Source organism: Aegilops tauschii, chromosome 1 (assembly GCF_002575655.3).
Source record: "Aegilops tauschii subsp. strangulata cultivar AL8/78 chromosome 1, Aet v6.0, whole genome shotgun sequence".
Lineage (NCBI taxonomy): Eukaryota > Viridiplantae > Streptophyta > Magnoliopsida > Poales > Poaceae > Aegilops > Aegilops tauschii.
This window is the reverse complement of record NC_053035.3, coordinates 389,455,301-389,471,930: the sequence shown is the minus strand read 5'-3', so window position 1 is coordinate 389,471,930 and position 16,630 is coordinate 389,455,301. Positions and strand designations below refer to the sequence as shown.

At 47.3% G+C, this 16,630-nt stretch overlaps 1 protein-coding gene across 1 annotated transcript; it reads left to right on the top strand.

The window, feature by feature from the left end:
* The first annotated feature begins 5,050 nt into the window (after positions 1-5,050).
* LOC109770570 (guanylyl cyclase 1) lies at positions 5,051-9,936 on the top strand. The gene is made up of 9 exons (XM_020329274.4): positions 5,051-5,753; positions 5,924-6,051; positions 7,057-7,168; positions 7,249-7,323; positions 7,412-7,500; positions 7,985-8,046; positions 8,709-8,781; positions 9,192-9,267; positions 9,480-9,936. Exons 1-9 carry the CDS (start codon positions 5,625-5,627, stop codon positions 9,540-9,542), a joined length of 807 nt encoding a protein of 268 aa, XP_020184863.1. The 5' UTR covers positions 5,051-5,624; the 3' UTR covers positions 9,543-9,936.
* The last annotated feature ends 6,694 nt before the right edge of the window (positions 9,937-16,630 follow it).

Sequence of the window (16,630 nt, the reverse complement as noted above, 5' to 3'; positions counted from 1 at the left end):
GTTTCCCAATAGGCCGCACGACACGGTCCCTGCCTTCCCCCATCAAGCGGCAAGGGGACCAAGGGCGCCTGGGAATGCCAACAACTGCTCCTCGCGGGCGCCACTGAGTGTTTGTTCCCACAAGGTAGCCAAAGTCTGAGGACCACGCGTATCGGCGCGCAAGGAAGAGGACAACCACCGGCCGCTCCAACCGCGGTTCTTTCAGATTCACACAGGAGCTATTGCCCTCCAACAACGATGACGATGAGACCCTCTGTGACGCCATCTGCCACTCCTAAACATCCGCAGAGACGGACGCCTGCCGACATCGCCACAAAAATGCGGCAGTGCTTAGCGTCGGGCTCGAGGAGTTCGAGCGGTTGGTGGCAGAGAGAGTCGCATGACTCATGAGGAAGCAGAACCGCGCCGCCCAGCGCATGGCCGAGATCATCATCTCCTCCTCTTCCTCCTTGGACAGCGACAAGATGGACGATGACGCTTCGCCCGCCGCCAACACATACGCAGAGGACCGCTCCGCTCCCGAGACCCCAAGGGGAAGCGTCCGACGAGGATGTGGTGAAATTTGGCTACTCTCTCTTATTTGAAATATTTATGTATCTTTAGTTAAGTGATAAACGCAGGCAAGCTCTATCAGATTGTAGTAACTTTTAATCCCCTATCTATGTTGGATTGATATGTTTATATGTTTTGTCTATGTCGGATGGCTATGTTCATATGTTCTATCTATGTCGGATTGCTATTTTCATATTTTTTATGACGATATACTAATTTGCATGGGTTTATATGGATTTGGGGTGGATAAATGTGTTGGGAAACATAGTAAAAAAAATCGCCCTACGATCACCAGGAATAATACGAAGATGCATTAACGGTTTGGATTTGACCGTTACCGACTCCAAGTTGCAGCGAAAGAAAACTAGTCGGTGTAGATCATACTTGGAGTCCCGCGATTCGTAGATGAACGATCCCGCAAACCGCCAATGAACAATCCATCAGACGGAAGACCAAAAGCACAACCTCTCTATGAGTTGCAAGCGTACGGTCTTCACGATCCAGCAGCGCTTTGTCGTCTAGAGCTAGTTGTCACCGAAGAATTAGAGTGAGGAGATTAGAACCACACTGAGCTTCTAATTATGATGATTAGAGGATCTAGGTCTAGCTCTAATTGATCAACTAAGACCAACTAGAACTAGAACTAGAGAAGGCATTTAGTGAAGGAAAGGAGTTCATGGCACCAACGCTAACTCTAATGAAAGAGAAGTTTGATAAGTATTGGGCTGATTATAATGTCTTCTTGTCTTGTGCTGCTGTTCTTGATCCCCATTGCAAGCTGGGTTTTGTTAGCTACCGTTGTGAAAAAAATTATGCCCCCAACAAGGCCAAATGCCGGGTGCATGAAGTTAAGAAAGCTTTGAGAATTTGTTTGCTGAATATAGTGGCGCTGCCCTTAGTCAAACATCATCAGATGGTGCTACAAATAGTAGGGGGTGTAGGGGAAATGGGTCGGATATGCTCAGTGACTATGAGAATTACATTCAATCTCAACGGACAAATGTAGGTCTCAATTAGATATTTACTTAGAAGAAACACCTAGAAAATTGAATGATGATTAGCATGTCTTGGAATTTTGGAGCAAATCATCTATGCGATATCCTGAGCTTGTATCAATGGCTCGGGATATTCTTGATGTCCCCATTTCTAGTGTTGCTTCGGAGCAAGCGTTTAGCATGATTCGTAAAGTTATAACACCTAACCGAGCTTCACTTAAGCCTAAACCCATCGAGGCTTTAATGTGTCCCCAAGATTGGTTTTGTTGGAAGATGTCTCATAATGAAGGTACAATCAAGTGTGTTTTGTTGTCTCATATTTAACATAACCGTTTCACACATTATCATTGATTATTGTGTTTTTTGTTTTTTTGTAGAAATGAGCACTACAGAAGGTGGACCTTCAAGTTCTAATGTGGAGGAGTTATTTCAGATTCTGTTTGTATTCATTCATGTCATCTCTACCTTCCTTACTCTATCTTATTTGTTGATATCATTTCTACATTCCTTGCTATATCTTATTAGTTCATGCCTTCATGGCTTCATGCCATTTCTATCTTCCTTACTTTCAACTTGTGCTTTATTCCAGGAACATGATTAAGTTGAGATAGCTTGATAGAACAAGAGGATGGAGTCAAAAGAGTCATAGCTCTTGTATTTGAACTTGCTACTTGATATATTTGTTATGTAATGGACTTGTTATTTGATATGATGTTATGTAATAGACTTGTCGAACCATGTTGTGGACGTGTCGAAGTCTGTTGCTTGTGTCTTTAGACATTAGAAATATGTTGTTCTTATGTAATGATTTAACGAACTTGTTATTTGCTATCTTGTGAAGAATCCAGTCACATTTACTACTGTCCTATGAAGATTACATATATATGCAACTATTTTGTGAAATATGCTATTGTTATTATGCTGCTTTTGTGATATAATGTTGTTGTTTTGTGAAGATTACATATGCATATATGCTGTTGTTTGCCAGAATATGCCGCTGTACGCTAGAATATGTTGTTGTTTGTTGAATGTTACATATATATACATCTGTTTTGTGAAATATGATGCTATTATTATGTTGTTTTGACATATGATGGTGTTGTTTTGTGAAGCTCTATATATAGTGTTGTTTGCTGAAATATGTTGTTGTTATAGTTTGCTGTACATCAGGCATTGTCGGGCTTCGGGCCGGGCTTCGAGCTTTTAGGCCGGTCTAGGGCTTGAAAATATGAAAATTGTTGGTCTTTTCTCGGGCTCGGGCTTCACATGGTAGCATCGAGCATTTAAGAGCCCGACCCAAAACCCAGCCTGGCCCGAGAGATGCCTAAGGGTTTACCTGCAAGCCGCATAATAGAGGTAGAGACAAGAGACAAAACCGCTGTGCAACACATAGAAATAATGTTAACATCAAAGTAAACTAATGACCCCTTAACGTATGTACATAGGGATGTGAGCCTATGCCTCACCCTTAGCCTAAGCGGACTACTCGCACATTGGGAATAAATAACAAGCAATAAACATTTGTAAGAATTGATACTCGAAGATGAATGATTATATATAAGTCTTACAATGTCACTGATCGTGATCTACTCTCAATTACAAGTGTCATGACTAATGAAATGGAGTCTATGGTGGTTGTGATGGCTATGGCGATAGCGGCTGTTGCTGTAGATGGGAATAGAGATGGCGACATACTTTAATGAATGGTTTCTTGGTGTCCTTTAGGCGAAGGGATTTCTTCCTCTTTATAGTGCAGATGGGCACAATAGGGTTTCGGGGTACCTCCGATGCGAATCAACCCAGGCCCCCTTCACGGAAGTTGTCACGCATGACATCACAGAGTCGGTGGTCGGCGGTACTAGCGTCCACATGGACTTCTCTTCTGCATACTGTTGCGCGGCTCCCAATATACTTCCCTTATGATTTGATTTTATCACCTAAAATAGACAATTTCTTTAGGAAACCAAATGAACGAAAAGATTTGCAAGCATTATAGTCATTAAGAGCATCCCCAACAACCTTTGTATATTTGTCTAGGATTGCTAAAAACTGAAAATATAGCAATTTGGCCAAAAAACATTGCTCCAACAGTCTTTATATAAGTGGTTCCCCCACCACTTTTTTACAAAGCTTGCTATATTTGCAAAGTGGAGATGCACTTGCTATAATTTTTAGGAGCCAAGTTTTTGTGGTCCCCTACATCCCTTTGTTCCATTGAGAAGTGGACCACACCGCCCCCTAGATTCCTGCTGACCCGCACCTGGCACCGGCCCCACGTGTCATTGAGAGGATTGCTAAATTTTATAGCAATGTTGTTGGAGCAAAAAACTTTTGTGTTGCTAAATCTTCTCTCTCCTCTTGCTATACCCAGTTTTTAGCGAGTCGGAATAGCAATGATGTTGTAGATGCTCTAAGTAGGCAAATTAAAGTGTTTATTTCAGAAAATATGAGAATATACGGTTTGAACATGGGTAAAACGAGTGAAAAATCCACTCATCAGTAGGCCTGGAATCAACGAGGACAAACCGATGACGAGATGCTCCATGATAATGAAAGGTTTGGCTGATGCGAAGACATCAGGATCGGGCATTGGCCCGAAGGAGGTTGCCCTTAGATAGGACAACCAAAGAATGTTTTGTTGATTTCATTTGTATTGTTAGCACTTAGCAGTTGAACTTTTGCAGTTGTGTTTCACGGATTCTACGTTGTTAATTCTTTGTATTTGAGGTAGATAGAAAATTGGAAAGTAAACATTATCTTGTCTCCGAATTTCCACAAAACGGTGATAAAAATTTATAAGCCTTGGTTGTGAGTAATATGTCTTGATATACAATTAAAGATGCTAAAGACTTCACACCACACAACTGGTTCGACAACATTATGTAAATATCAGAAATGCTATTGAAAATTCAAACAATATGTTGCTAAGCTTGTGAAGAGCTATATTTATTTTAGAAAATGCATGACATGCATATGAGAGGTAACCTCACCAGTCTTACCAAAAAGGCGAGCTGGACCAAATTAGCCACATTCCGTATCTCCAATCAAACATTGAAATGAAACCATTTAATTCCAACTGTTCTTTCACTCCAGTCAAACGCACAGATGAAACCAACCCATTCATGGAACGTAACCGCCGCATGCACAGATCGAACTGTTCCATTTGAGCCTCTGCCAGACACACTATCGAAGACAATAACAAGCTTATCCTCGTGTCAAGAGGCTCCCACGTTCCAAATTAGACGGCAACATTGCGTCTAAAAATGGGCATAGGGACTGTGCAAATCGAGCAAAAACCGATAACCATTGACCATTCTCCCAAGTCCAGTCTGGCTGGCAAGAGCGCCCCACCGCCACGCCCGTGTCGTGGGCCGTGGCCCCAGCCAGCCCGACCGGGTCGCTCACCGCAAAAGGCCGACGACGGCAAGGCAGGCAGCCAACTCGGCGGCTTCGGGTGAATCCAGCGTTTAAGACACGCGCCCCTATCCCACCCCCCAGCCCTCGGCGCATCCGGCAACCACCGCATGATTGCCATCGCGTCGCATCGCATCGCAGCAAACAACGTACGTACGTGCCCCGTCTCCCTCCCAATACGCGCCTCCCACGACGCCGTTCGTCCGTCCTCCTCCCCCCTCCCAATCCCCGCCCTCTCTTCCGCCCCCTCCGCCTCCTCACTCCAGCTTGGCCTCGCGCGGCGCCTAAAAAAGGCGGCAGCTTCTGGAGAGGAGCGGGCCGTTATAAAGGCGCCGCGCCCCCGTTCCCATCCCGCCGATTCTTCTGGTGCCAGCCGCCGCCGCCCCTCCTTCCCTCCCCGCTTCTTCTTTATAATCAATCCTCCAGCCCAGCCAACCCAATCATTCCGAACCCGCGATTCCCATCCCCACCGCACCGCCACGGGCCCCGCGTGTTCTCTTCGCGGCTTTTCCCCTGCTCTGCCTCCTCCTCCTCCTCCTCGGGGTCCGAACGGCCGGCGAGGGCAAGAATTCTCTGCCCTGCCCTGCCCTGGCCCTGGCCCTGGCACGATCCTCGCCCGGTCCGACTGACGGCCTGCTGGCCCCTCCGGCGGTTGATGATGTCATGTGGCCCCTCTGCTTCATCTCGGACAGGCTGTTCAAGGTGCCGGAAGACGGCGGCGGCGACGGCCCGGGCGCGCCGCTGCCCCCCGACGGCCGAATCCCGCTAGCACGCCGATCGTACTTCATCGATGTCAGTCCCCCTCTCTTTATTGCGTTATCGTATCATCACTGTCTCGCGACTCTCGTGTAGTACATGTACCGATGATTCTTGAATGGAATCGCCGCGCGGCATTCAGTCCGACTCTCTCCCTGTGCCGGCTTCGATTGACATTGTTTCGGTTGCTTTGCTGGTGCTTCTAGGTCCCTCACGTGCAGCAGGCCTTCACCTGGGACTGCGGCCTTGCTTGCGTGCTCATGGTGCTCAGGACCCTGGGGCTTGATTGCTGCCACGGCATTGCCGAACTCGAGAAGCTCTGCCGCACCACAAGGTATCCCATTTAGCGATTGAAAATTTGATCATTAAGAAACTAGCTGCGCCGTACTGCTTGAATTCTTGTTTGAGCCAGTGGCGGTGCTACCTGGAGGAATATTAATTTACCCGTGCCGTACTACTTGGAGTTGTTTTATGAACGTAGTAGTGTGTTTAAAGGCCAAGCACAAAGCTAAGTACTCCCTCCGTAAACTAATATAATAGTGTTTAGATCACTACTTTAAACGCTCTTATATTGATTTACAGAGGGAGTAGCTAACAATAATTGTTTGGTTGTTGTGGAAAAATAGTGGTGCTTCCGGCAGCTAACTGTTGTAAACAGACAAAACACATGAGTTGCTTTGCGGACGGAAAAAAGGTACTGTCACACCATGAAGGTTTATCTAGAAGGGCCAGGGAATCCTTATTGAAGTCTGAACTAGTAAACGGTTGGTTACTAAGTCATCCATCAAGCTACAAATATTACTATAGATGGAGTATTGAACAGCTAAATATGAATTGGTGATGTATTCGTTCTTTGAAACGAAATAATACCTAAAGAACTATGTTGATAATCAAACCTGCATTCTGAAAGATGGGAACCAGATTCGGTGCTCTGCTGTCATGTACTAGCACCGAACTATCTGTCCCAGTTTTATAGGTTTATCCCCCAGTAATGTACAACAGGATTTTTTTAAATAGAAAGTGCTCAACATGATTGCACGAGCTATATTATTTGTTTGTCGGATGTTACCTGGAGCGGAGCTGTGATAGGTTTTGTTGCTGCACGGAGATACTAACCACCTTCTTAAGCGTAACCTAATAAAACATTAAGCATACAATATTTTAAATAATACACAGATCAGTACTAGGTATATTGTGTACATCCAAATAGAATTTGTTTATAGAAAGTACACTCAAACAAAATGTTAACGCACAGCCGTGTCACGGCTTAGCTGAACTGATTATTTAAATTCTCAAATTTCATACCCTGGTACACTAACATTTTGGGTTATTCTTGCAGCGTCTGGACAGTCGACTTGGCATATCTGTTACATAAGTTTTCAGTTAATTTTTCGTTCTTTACTGTGACTATTGGAGCAAATCCGCAGTATTCTGCAGAAACCTTTTATAGGGTAGGTATTGCAACTTGCTGCTGTAGTAATTCTTCTGATATTCGCTGTACTAATGTTTTCAAAATTACCAATTGTGATAGGAGCAATTGCAAGAAGACATTGATCGAGTAGATGAGCTGTTTGGCAAAGCACTTGATGCTGGAATCAGTATTCAAGTACGCTCACAACACACATCACAAAATTATTTATTCCATTTACTTCTCGTATTGGTTTTAAGTTTTTGCAGTTTATGGTTTTTCTCAGTGCAGATCCATCAGTGCGTATGATATTGCTTTTCTACTTTTATCCGGGCACTGCATTGCAATTGCACTAGTGGATAAATCAAAGTTAAAGTAAGATTTTCTATGCCTGCTAGGAATATTTACCCTTGTAGTTTCACTTCTTACTAATAACATAGACTTTTTATATTTGGCTCTGCATTTGGAATCATCAATGGGGTAGGATGTTCCTTAAGCAGTAAATCTAATAAGTAGTTTTCGTCGATGCTTGACCATTTCTGTATGACTTATGGATTCCAATCCAACTCTGATATCACTTGAATATTCCACCTTTTTTATTAACTGCCGTCAGACGAATGTCAATTTAACATCTTCTGCAATGGTGGCACATTATATGGTAATAGGTGATTAAGCAGTTAAACAGTACAAATGATCAGCAGCGATATTTTTTATGGCTGTATCCATGTATGTCTCCGCAAAATGTTTCATCCTAAAATTTAAAGAGAAAGATTACGGTGTCCAATTAAGAAAATAATCAATCCAACATTATCTGAAACGTTCATTGACATTGCGATAATAACTGGACTTTTGGATGCAGTTCCTCTTGGATGAATGATGTACATGATATGCAACAGTTTGATGAGGATTCAGATTACATGGGTTAGTCAATATTTCCCTTTCTTTTAGACATTTACCTTTTTTTTCTGTGAGGAGTATTTTCCAGAACATGAACCAAAACCAGTTCCTTCTATTTTAGTTTGCGATAGTCTTCATTGTCTGCTTATATAATTATCAATCTCGTACTGTTTTAAGGCCTGTAGTAACCTTCTACTAATCAGCCTGTAACTTTAATAGTTCAACTACTGCTAACATGTATATAAGGAGCTAAATTTGCTTCAGAATAAAATATCGTTGGATCTATGGAAATGCCTGCTTGCTGTGATATAAATTAGCACACTATATCCATGCCAATTGGCGACCCAAATCTCTTGTTTTCTTGCCTGTTAGAAATATGAAACTAAAACTTCTTGTTGAGGATGTATTTGGCATTCCTATGTGCAATGCACAGCTATAAGCATCACTGACAGTGCCTATATGGCTAGGACCCAGGGCCAAAGGCACTTGTACTCATAGAATTCGTGGAATTATGAATCCACTTATTACTTATTATTACAAAGAAATGATGGCTACACATAAGATATTACCTGTTATGGATGACCCTACTTTTTAAGAGCTTAAGGTTAATTAAGGGATGCGTCCAGTTGCTAAGTTGTAGTTCCTGTCAATGTAATAAACCTGGTGAATATTGTTCCCCTTTGCAGGGCATTATGTTGTAATATGTGGCTATGATGCTGATGCTTGCGAGTTTGAGATAAGGGATCCAGCCAGTTCTAGGTACCTTGTACTCTTGGTTCCTAAATGTTTTTTTTTTTTTTGGTGCATCTTACACATAAATATGAATAATCTCTGTGCCACTTAAGTATGGATATCACTTGTTGTCTTCTCCATAGATGTAAGTTCTGCAAAGTATATGTTACTAGGTAACTAGGCCTGTTGAAGTAGCCTCCTGTTGAGCTGGGATACAAACTTACAAGAGAGGATAATCAGTTGTCTCACAACAACACGAATGTTGTGTAAACTGAGGATAATGCCCTGCTTTGAGCTAATATTGTCTTTAATGGCGGCCTGAGCCTGATTAGCAAATAACATCAGCCAAATTTCAACATCAAAGCTATATCCTTGTTGTCCGCTTGAACTTTATATGCACGGCGGACTCTTAACTTAATTTTCTTTTATTCTTCCAGAAAGCGTGAAATGGTGCCCATGAAAAGCTTAGATGAGGCCCGCAAATCGTTCGGAACTGATGAGGACATTCTTCTGGTAGGAATCGTTTCACTAGGATGTGTTTTTAACCTGAGGTTTAGTTCTTGTTATGCTCTTATGCTTTGCGTCTCCCCAGCTTTGGTCTGTCGCATAATATGACACTCCTTGCCCTGTTTCTTTGAGCCCGACCGTATGTTTCTACATTCAGGGACGCGGTTTTCAAAGGCAACCGTGATTTTTAGCACTGATTTGGCAGTGATGCATTGCAGGTGTCCTTAACTGGAAAAAATGGGATGAAGCTGTCGCGTAAACTCCCGGTCGGCTCTCCGTAGACTGCTCACCAGCCTCCAGTCTCTCCTTGTGTATACTCTGTACATGCCCCTGTAGTTATGCTTACCACCTGTCCAAGTTCGGTATGTAGTTTGAGAAGGTTCTTACAGCCGATAGGAACAGTGTCTAGTGAAGATAGAAGAACATGCTTATGAGTTCAGGTATCACCTCACTGAAGCTTATGCAACCGGCGCGGCGGCAGCAGCGTTGCTGCTCGGCATGAACTGCTTCTGTAAACAGGAACCGCCGCCGCCTCCGCTTCGACCTCGAGCACAAGATTCGCACCATCATAGCCGGGCAGAGATGTAGCATATGTACAGATATATCCACGAATAAAATGGTGGCCTCGGTGTGCCATATATTCGTATCCCATTTCAATCATTTCTGGTACCTGAACCACGATCTCAATCTTGCCTGTTGTAAGCCTACCTTTTCTTTCACTGTTCCGCAGCTCGCCACATTTGGGATGCCACCGATCTCCACCCATGCTCAAACCCCTTCGCGGATCTTTGGACCTCTCATGGGCACTCGGGTCACCCTGAGTCGGCGTGGCCTTTTATTCTTTTTCTTATCACCTGGAAAATTTGGGACGCTCGAAATGCTAAAACCTTTAGAAATTTAGATGTCTCCCCCTGATGTAATCAGGGGTATCACTGCAGATCTCACGCTGTGGTCTCACCGCCTTAAGAAGGTGGAGGACAAAGTTCATGCCTACCGGTGGCGGGACTACTTTACTTCTCGCCTTGTCTAGTTTGCCGAAAAAGGATTTCGCCCCGCTTTATATATAAAACAAAGATCCACAACATCCAATACAAACGCACACCAACACCACACACACTCAAGGCAGGATACAAAAGCGCTGAACGCAGCAACACCACCCCTAGCACACTACCACGAAGAGATGAAGCCGCATATAACGAACCGTGAACTCCAAGGCGGTGCCTTCAGGAAGGATACGACACCGGAGTGCCGCCACCGCCCGATCCGAGGATCAGAGTTTCCCCCGAAGCCGCACGACGGGCGGTGAGAGCCACGACGACGCCTTCAAGAAGGGAACGAGTTTCGCCGTCGCCGGTCTGTCCGAAGAAAGAGCAGGTTTTCACCCCGGGCAACACTCACCGCCACCGAACGCTACACCCCGGCAACCACGCCGCCCACACGGCCATGGTCACCGGGCAGCGCCAAGACACGGGCTTTGCCCAAGAGCACCGTGCACCGCCACCAGGGCCGCCGCCCAGGCATCCAAGACCTTGACACCACCGCACCCGAGACCCGCCGCTACCCCAACCAAAGAGACGAGCAAAAAAGGATCCGCCTTTGCACCCCTGGCCCACCCCCAGCATCGAGACCCAACAGGTCGGCAACACTGGCATCCATCGACCCATCCTGCAGCCCGGAGCGCGAAACGAGATCGGTCCTGCAGCACCGTGGGGCGGGGACGAGGTCAGTCCTGCTGCACCGTGCGCGAGACGAGCTCGGTCCGGCGACACTGTGCGCGAGACGAGCTCGGTCCTGCTGCACCGGGCGCGAGACGAGCGATGAACCGTAGCTGGGAAAGGGCCAGCCCTTTGAAGGGAGAAGCGACCGAGCGCCGAGGAGATGGATTGAAGGCCGAAACGGTCCAATCGCAGACAAGCCGACGTCGGAGAAGCTAGCCGCCGCCGCAAGCAGATCCACCAAGCCACCATGGAACCGCCACGACACCGGGAGTCCATCACCGCCGGACCTCCACCTGTCGCCGCCCACGGCCGGAGCAACGGCCACGCCCGGCCGCTGCCCTACCCGCGTCGCCCGGCGAGCTCATAGCGCCGGAGTCGCCGGGCACGCACCACCGCCACCACGCGCCGCCGGCCGACCCCCACCACCAGATCCGGCTGGATCCAGCAGGGGCCGACCACGCGCCACCTCCCGAGATGGGAGCGCCGCAGCCACCCCGCCACGCACGAGACCCTGGGCACCGGCGCGCCGACCAGCCGGCTGCCCCGCGAGCCCGCCGCCGAGCTGATGAACCCCGCGAAGTCCAGCACCGCAGCTCGAGGAGGCCGCCCCGCGCCGGCGTCCCACGAGCAGGGGGAGAGGGGCCCCGCCGCCGCCGCGCCCACCGGGCTTTGCCCGACGGAGCTCACCGGCGACGGCGGGGGGGGGGGGGGGGGGGAGGGGAGGAAGGAGGGACCGAGGCGTAGCAGGAGCGGTTCCCCCCTGGCGCGCGCGGGCGCGCCGCGGGGGGTGGGGGAGCGGGGAGAGCCTGGAGGTGCTCGCCCGACGGCCGACGGCGGCGGAGGCAGGCGAGGAGGCCGGGGGCGGCGGGAGGGGAACCCTCCTTGTCTAGTTTGTAATAAAATACTCCCTCCGTTCCTAAATACTACTCCGTCCCATAATGTAAGACGTTTTTTGGCACTAGTGTAGTGTCAAAAAAGTCTTATATTATGGGACGGAGGGAGTATTTGTCTTTTTAGAGATTTCAACAAATGACTACATACGGAGCAAAATGAGTGAATCTACACTCTAAAATATGTCTATATACATCCATATGTGGTAGTCCATTTGATATCTCAAAAAATACAAATATTTAGGAACGTAGGGAGTACTTTTGAAATATATTCAGGTGGAGAGTCTCCCCCTTGACAGTTTCAATAAAAAAAGTCCAAGCAGCCAAGCACGCGACCTATAAATTGATGTTTGATACTGTACCAGACTACTAGTATTGCAGTATATGGACTGCAATGCCGGCAGCCGGCAGCGGCGTCGCCGGCAGCGGCGTCGCCGTCGGCTGCCGTACGCCTGAAGCGACGCACGCAGTGTGATTTGGGACTCGCGTTGGCTGAGCCGTCGTTACTCGTTCGTCAGTGTTAGGCTGCTGTTAGGTCGCACCAACCGCACCTGACTGACCGAATGCACATTGCTTTCAAGTCGGTTGGGCTGGGGAGAAAATAGCACCGGAGCTGGTGATTCGGGAACAGCCGTATGACTGTCAGTGATCGGTCGCGCTGGTTGGGAGGATTCATTTGCTTAACATGTATATACACCGTGCGAAATGCGTCCCAATCAGTTGTCGCTCAGCTTCAGCGGATGCCAGGCGCACTTCGCTTTCCCCGTGCTGTTCGTTCACCTGTCAAGGGAAGTTCAGAGACTTAAATCGCACGCACCTCACAGGTAGCCTACTTGTGAAGTAGGGTCGAGTGAAGTGACCAAAAGCATTGCGTAGATTGGCGATTTTTCTTAACTGTTTCTCCAGTGATTGCTCGCCTATCGTGCCAAACGTAGTCCAGAAGTAAACACCGGTGTTTTTTCAACTGTACTAGTATCTTTGATCGGAAGTAGGGAGGAGATTCAGGGACTTTGAATCGCACGCAGTTCAGAAGTAGGGTCGAGTGACCAAAAACGTTGCGTGAATTTGGCCATCTTTCTTAACTGTTTCATGAGTGATTGCTCCTTCATGGTGCCAAACGTAGTCTCGAAGTAAGCACGGTCGTTTTCCTAACTGTGTCTTTGATCAATCATCGGTCTTCTTCGAGAGAGCAGCTGCAGGAGAGAAAGAATTCCTTTTGAAAAGGGTAACCAATCTCATCAGCAGAGACCAGGTGCGCAGAGGCAGCTCACATTCCGGCACAAGAAAAGCACCAGCTTTCTAGGTGCACCAATGAGAAGGATATGAAGATAAGAATCAAGAGTTTCTGCCAGGCCGTTCAAATCTTCGACAGGTCAATTACCCTATGATGGGCTATAGCCCTAGCCCAGTCCCAGTCACCACGGAGTATAGTGGCTGCCCAATCAAGCCCAAACTCAAAACCCTGGAAAGCAAAATTCGGCCGCTCATTCTCAAGTCAGTCTCGGCCTGTAAAATAAATCAAAAGCTGAATGATGACACGTAGCAAGAGTACGTACTGTGTTTAGGAGTAGGTAACGTCGATGTCGATCGAGCGCGATTCGTTGGTTAACCACCGTAGACGTCGCCTTTTTTCCGATCGATATCAGCTCGGTGCGTGTCTCCGGTGTAGCTTTGTGCCGGTGACGCGACGTGATGTGGACCGTGCTGGACGTGCGGTGGTCGTGGCGACGCACGCACGCACGGCCACGTCCGGCGCCCAATGGCGGCGGGGCTCCGGTGGTGCGCCGCCCCTTCCGGTCGCGATCGATTCTATGGTGGCTTCTTTTCGCGGCCTGCGACGTCGCGTCGCGTCGCGCCCGCCCTTTTTCCGTACACGCGCGAGCGCGCATGCGTGGATGCATATCACATGCCCGTGCGCTGCTGGTTTCTTCGAGTGGAAGCAGAATGATCGTGAAGCGATTGATCGGCCGTGCGCGGTGAACGTCACCACATCATTGCCGAATGCCACTGCCTCGGATCCAACACTTGATATCACTATATACTACTATTACCCTAACGGAGAGATACGATGCATCTTGCTTTACGAGTTCTCGCAGTTGACAGGGCCGGCCCTGGGGTATGGCGGGAGGGGCGACGGCCCAGGGCCCAGGCTGGCAGGGGGCCCATGATGTAGAATACATATTATTATAGCCCAGCAAGAAATTGGTTTTTTTTAGAAGAAGCAAGAAATAGGTATGAAGGAAACGAGATGGGCCGGCCCTGCAGATAGATAGCTAGCGATGGCGAAGCGTCACGCCAGCCAGACACAAGGCACGGCGTCATGGCCCCTCATTTTGCTTCTGAAACAAATCAAAGATCTCGTCAGGTCAAAAAAATAAATAATCAAAGATCTCGTCGTGTGCCTTCGTCGCTCGTCAGTTTGTCTTCGCGACTTCGTCCTCTCGTTGACCGTCCACCTGTCGCTCGGCTCCTTGGCCGCCGCTCGTCGTCGTTGCTGCGCGCGCGGCGCGGCCATCCGGCAAGGTGGCAATACGTATCCATGAATCCATCCATGCACATGTTCCTGATGACCTGATCCATCCCCGATTCCCCCCAAAGCCCTATTTCACTAGTTTTTCATTCTATGTACACGTCTAGGGTTTCAATCATGCGATGTATAAGTTTTTAATTTTTTGTATCCTCTTTTCTTCATAATTTTCTAGTCATCGTTGACACTGCAATTCTTTCATTGACTAGTCTCTTTGAGCAGTTGAAGAAATTTGCAAAGGTGTTTGGGATTTTATCCAATTCAAAAAAAACTGAAGTTCTTGGATGATAGCAATCTAATATAAGGGAATGTTGCACTACTTTTGCAAATGCTTTTTCTGATGATAACTCATCTGATGTTGATCTTGATGATTTTGTCTCTGAGTTGAAAGTGTTGCAGGTAACTTTGCCAAATGGTTTGATGTCAGCGCTTGAGATCAATTATGAGGTCAACTATGTTGCAAGACAGATTGATTACTTGGCTATATGCTGCATTGAGAAGGATATCTTGGACAATGTTGATCTTGATTGTGCCCTTAATGACTTTGCATCGAGAAACGTCCGAAGAAACTTTTTCTGAAGCACCGAAGTATTATTGTTGTCGATGGATTCAGTCGAATTTGGTTCTTGTTTAAGGTAATCATGTCATGTTAGTTCCATTTTGCTATATTTTTGTATTTGTGTCGTAATATGACATTGTCGAAAAATTATTATAGTCAAATCTAAAGACGTGTGGTTGAAAGTTTATTCTTAATATGTTTATGTATCACGCACACGTATACATATATATGGTCTTAGAGCATCTCCAATAGCATGTGTATATTTGGATGTCTATATATTCATATAGACAATTGTCTAAAAAAATTCCCTTATATACACGTCCAGTTTTGCATCAGAATGTCTATATACAGGGACCATGACAGGTGGGCCATTGCTGGGGAGAGGAAGAAATCATGACTGCAACTGAGTTTAGACGACGCCTTCACAATGTCCAGGCGTGGACATTGTCGAGGTCGATTTAGAGGATGTGTATATTTGGACGACCATATAGACAAGCTGTTGGACGCCTATTTTGGGCTCACGTCATGAAAAACGAGTATAGACATCCATATAGACAAGCTATTGAAGATGGTCTTACCGTCTTAGGATAGGGGGCCATGTCCTCGAGTTCGCCTGGGGCCTCGGCCCTGGCAGTTGAGTTCATCGTGCTGCGGGAGAGATCATCCCAAACCGATCGAACAAGAACGGTGTCCATTGAATGCCCGACAGATGATACAACTTGGGCAGGGGCAGCCCTGTGGCATCACTAGCTCCACAGCGTACTAGCACTGGCGCAGCGGCAGCAGTCCAACTCACTCGGCCGTACTGCTACTAGCGTAGCGTAGTGGCATGCAGCAACGTGTGGCCCGTTTGCATCCCTCAACGCGTCGTTTAAAAATCTGAACCCCATATGCCGGGCGCAAACTGGCCACACGAAACCATCGACCTTGCTACAGGGTCGTCTAGATAACATTCGCTGGAACCAAATCTAGATCGAGGACTGCTAGCCAGTCATCCGTGCGTCAGCTGCAGCTGAGCGTGGACGAGGCGACGGCGCCCTTCTTGAATGCAGGACAAGATTTCCTGTCTGCATGCACGGACAAGCCATATCTCTGCCTCTACAGATCTTCTCATGAGCTCATTCATGGCTATATGGACTAGATGTGTCGCTGCTACATGTACGCAGGCGCGTACCGTTAACAGTCTGTGGCCTGTGCCGCGCGATCGGCCTGCAAGCAAGATAATGCTGTGCTAGTACGTCGTCGACGGCATCGACGTGACTTTGCATGCGATCCAATCCAAGATCTCCCATGTCTGGTAATGACAGGCACACATACAAGCCTCAACCCCTAGAAAATACAGCACTATAAGCCTGATGGTAGACGCTGATCATGGCTACCGGTGATTAGTCGATGGCCCGCGGTGTCTTTTCGTTGTTACTTTGGCGAGCGGAAGCAAAACACCACGCAACAAGGCACAGCTGCTCTCAGGCTATTTCGTTCATTTGTCTCGAGACAGCTAAGAGTAACTCTAGGAGAGTCACGATCGGCGATCGTCATATGAGTATGAAACGCGTTTACATGAAAGGCGGGTTGGGTATTCATGACCTTGAGGTTAAGATAGGGCCCTCCTCGACAAATGATTGTTTAAATTTCTGACGGAAGAAGGTGTATGGCAAACCCTCCTAAGGAGGAA

Excerpts from the sequence above, each read along its gene's own strand:
- LOC109770570 (XM_020329274.4), top strand. The coding sequence starts at position 5,625 with ATGTGGCCCCTCTGCTTCATCTCGGACAGGCTGTTCAAGGTGCCGGAA. Across the intron at positions 7,501-7,984 it reads GTGGATAAATCAAAGTTAAA|TTCCTCTTGGATGAATGATG; the intron begins GTAAGATTTTCT and ends TTTTGGATGCAG. Across the intron at positions 8,782-9,191 it reads AGGGATCCAGCCAGTTCTAG|AAAGCGTGAAATGGTGCCCA; the intron begins GTACCTTGTACT and ends TTATTCTTCCAG.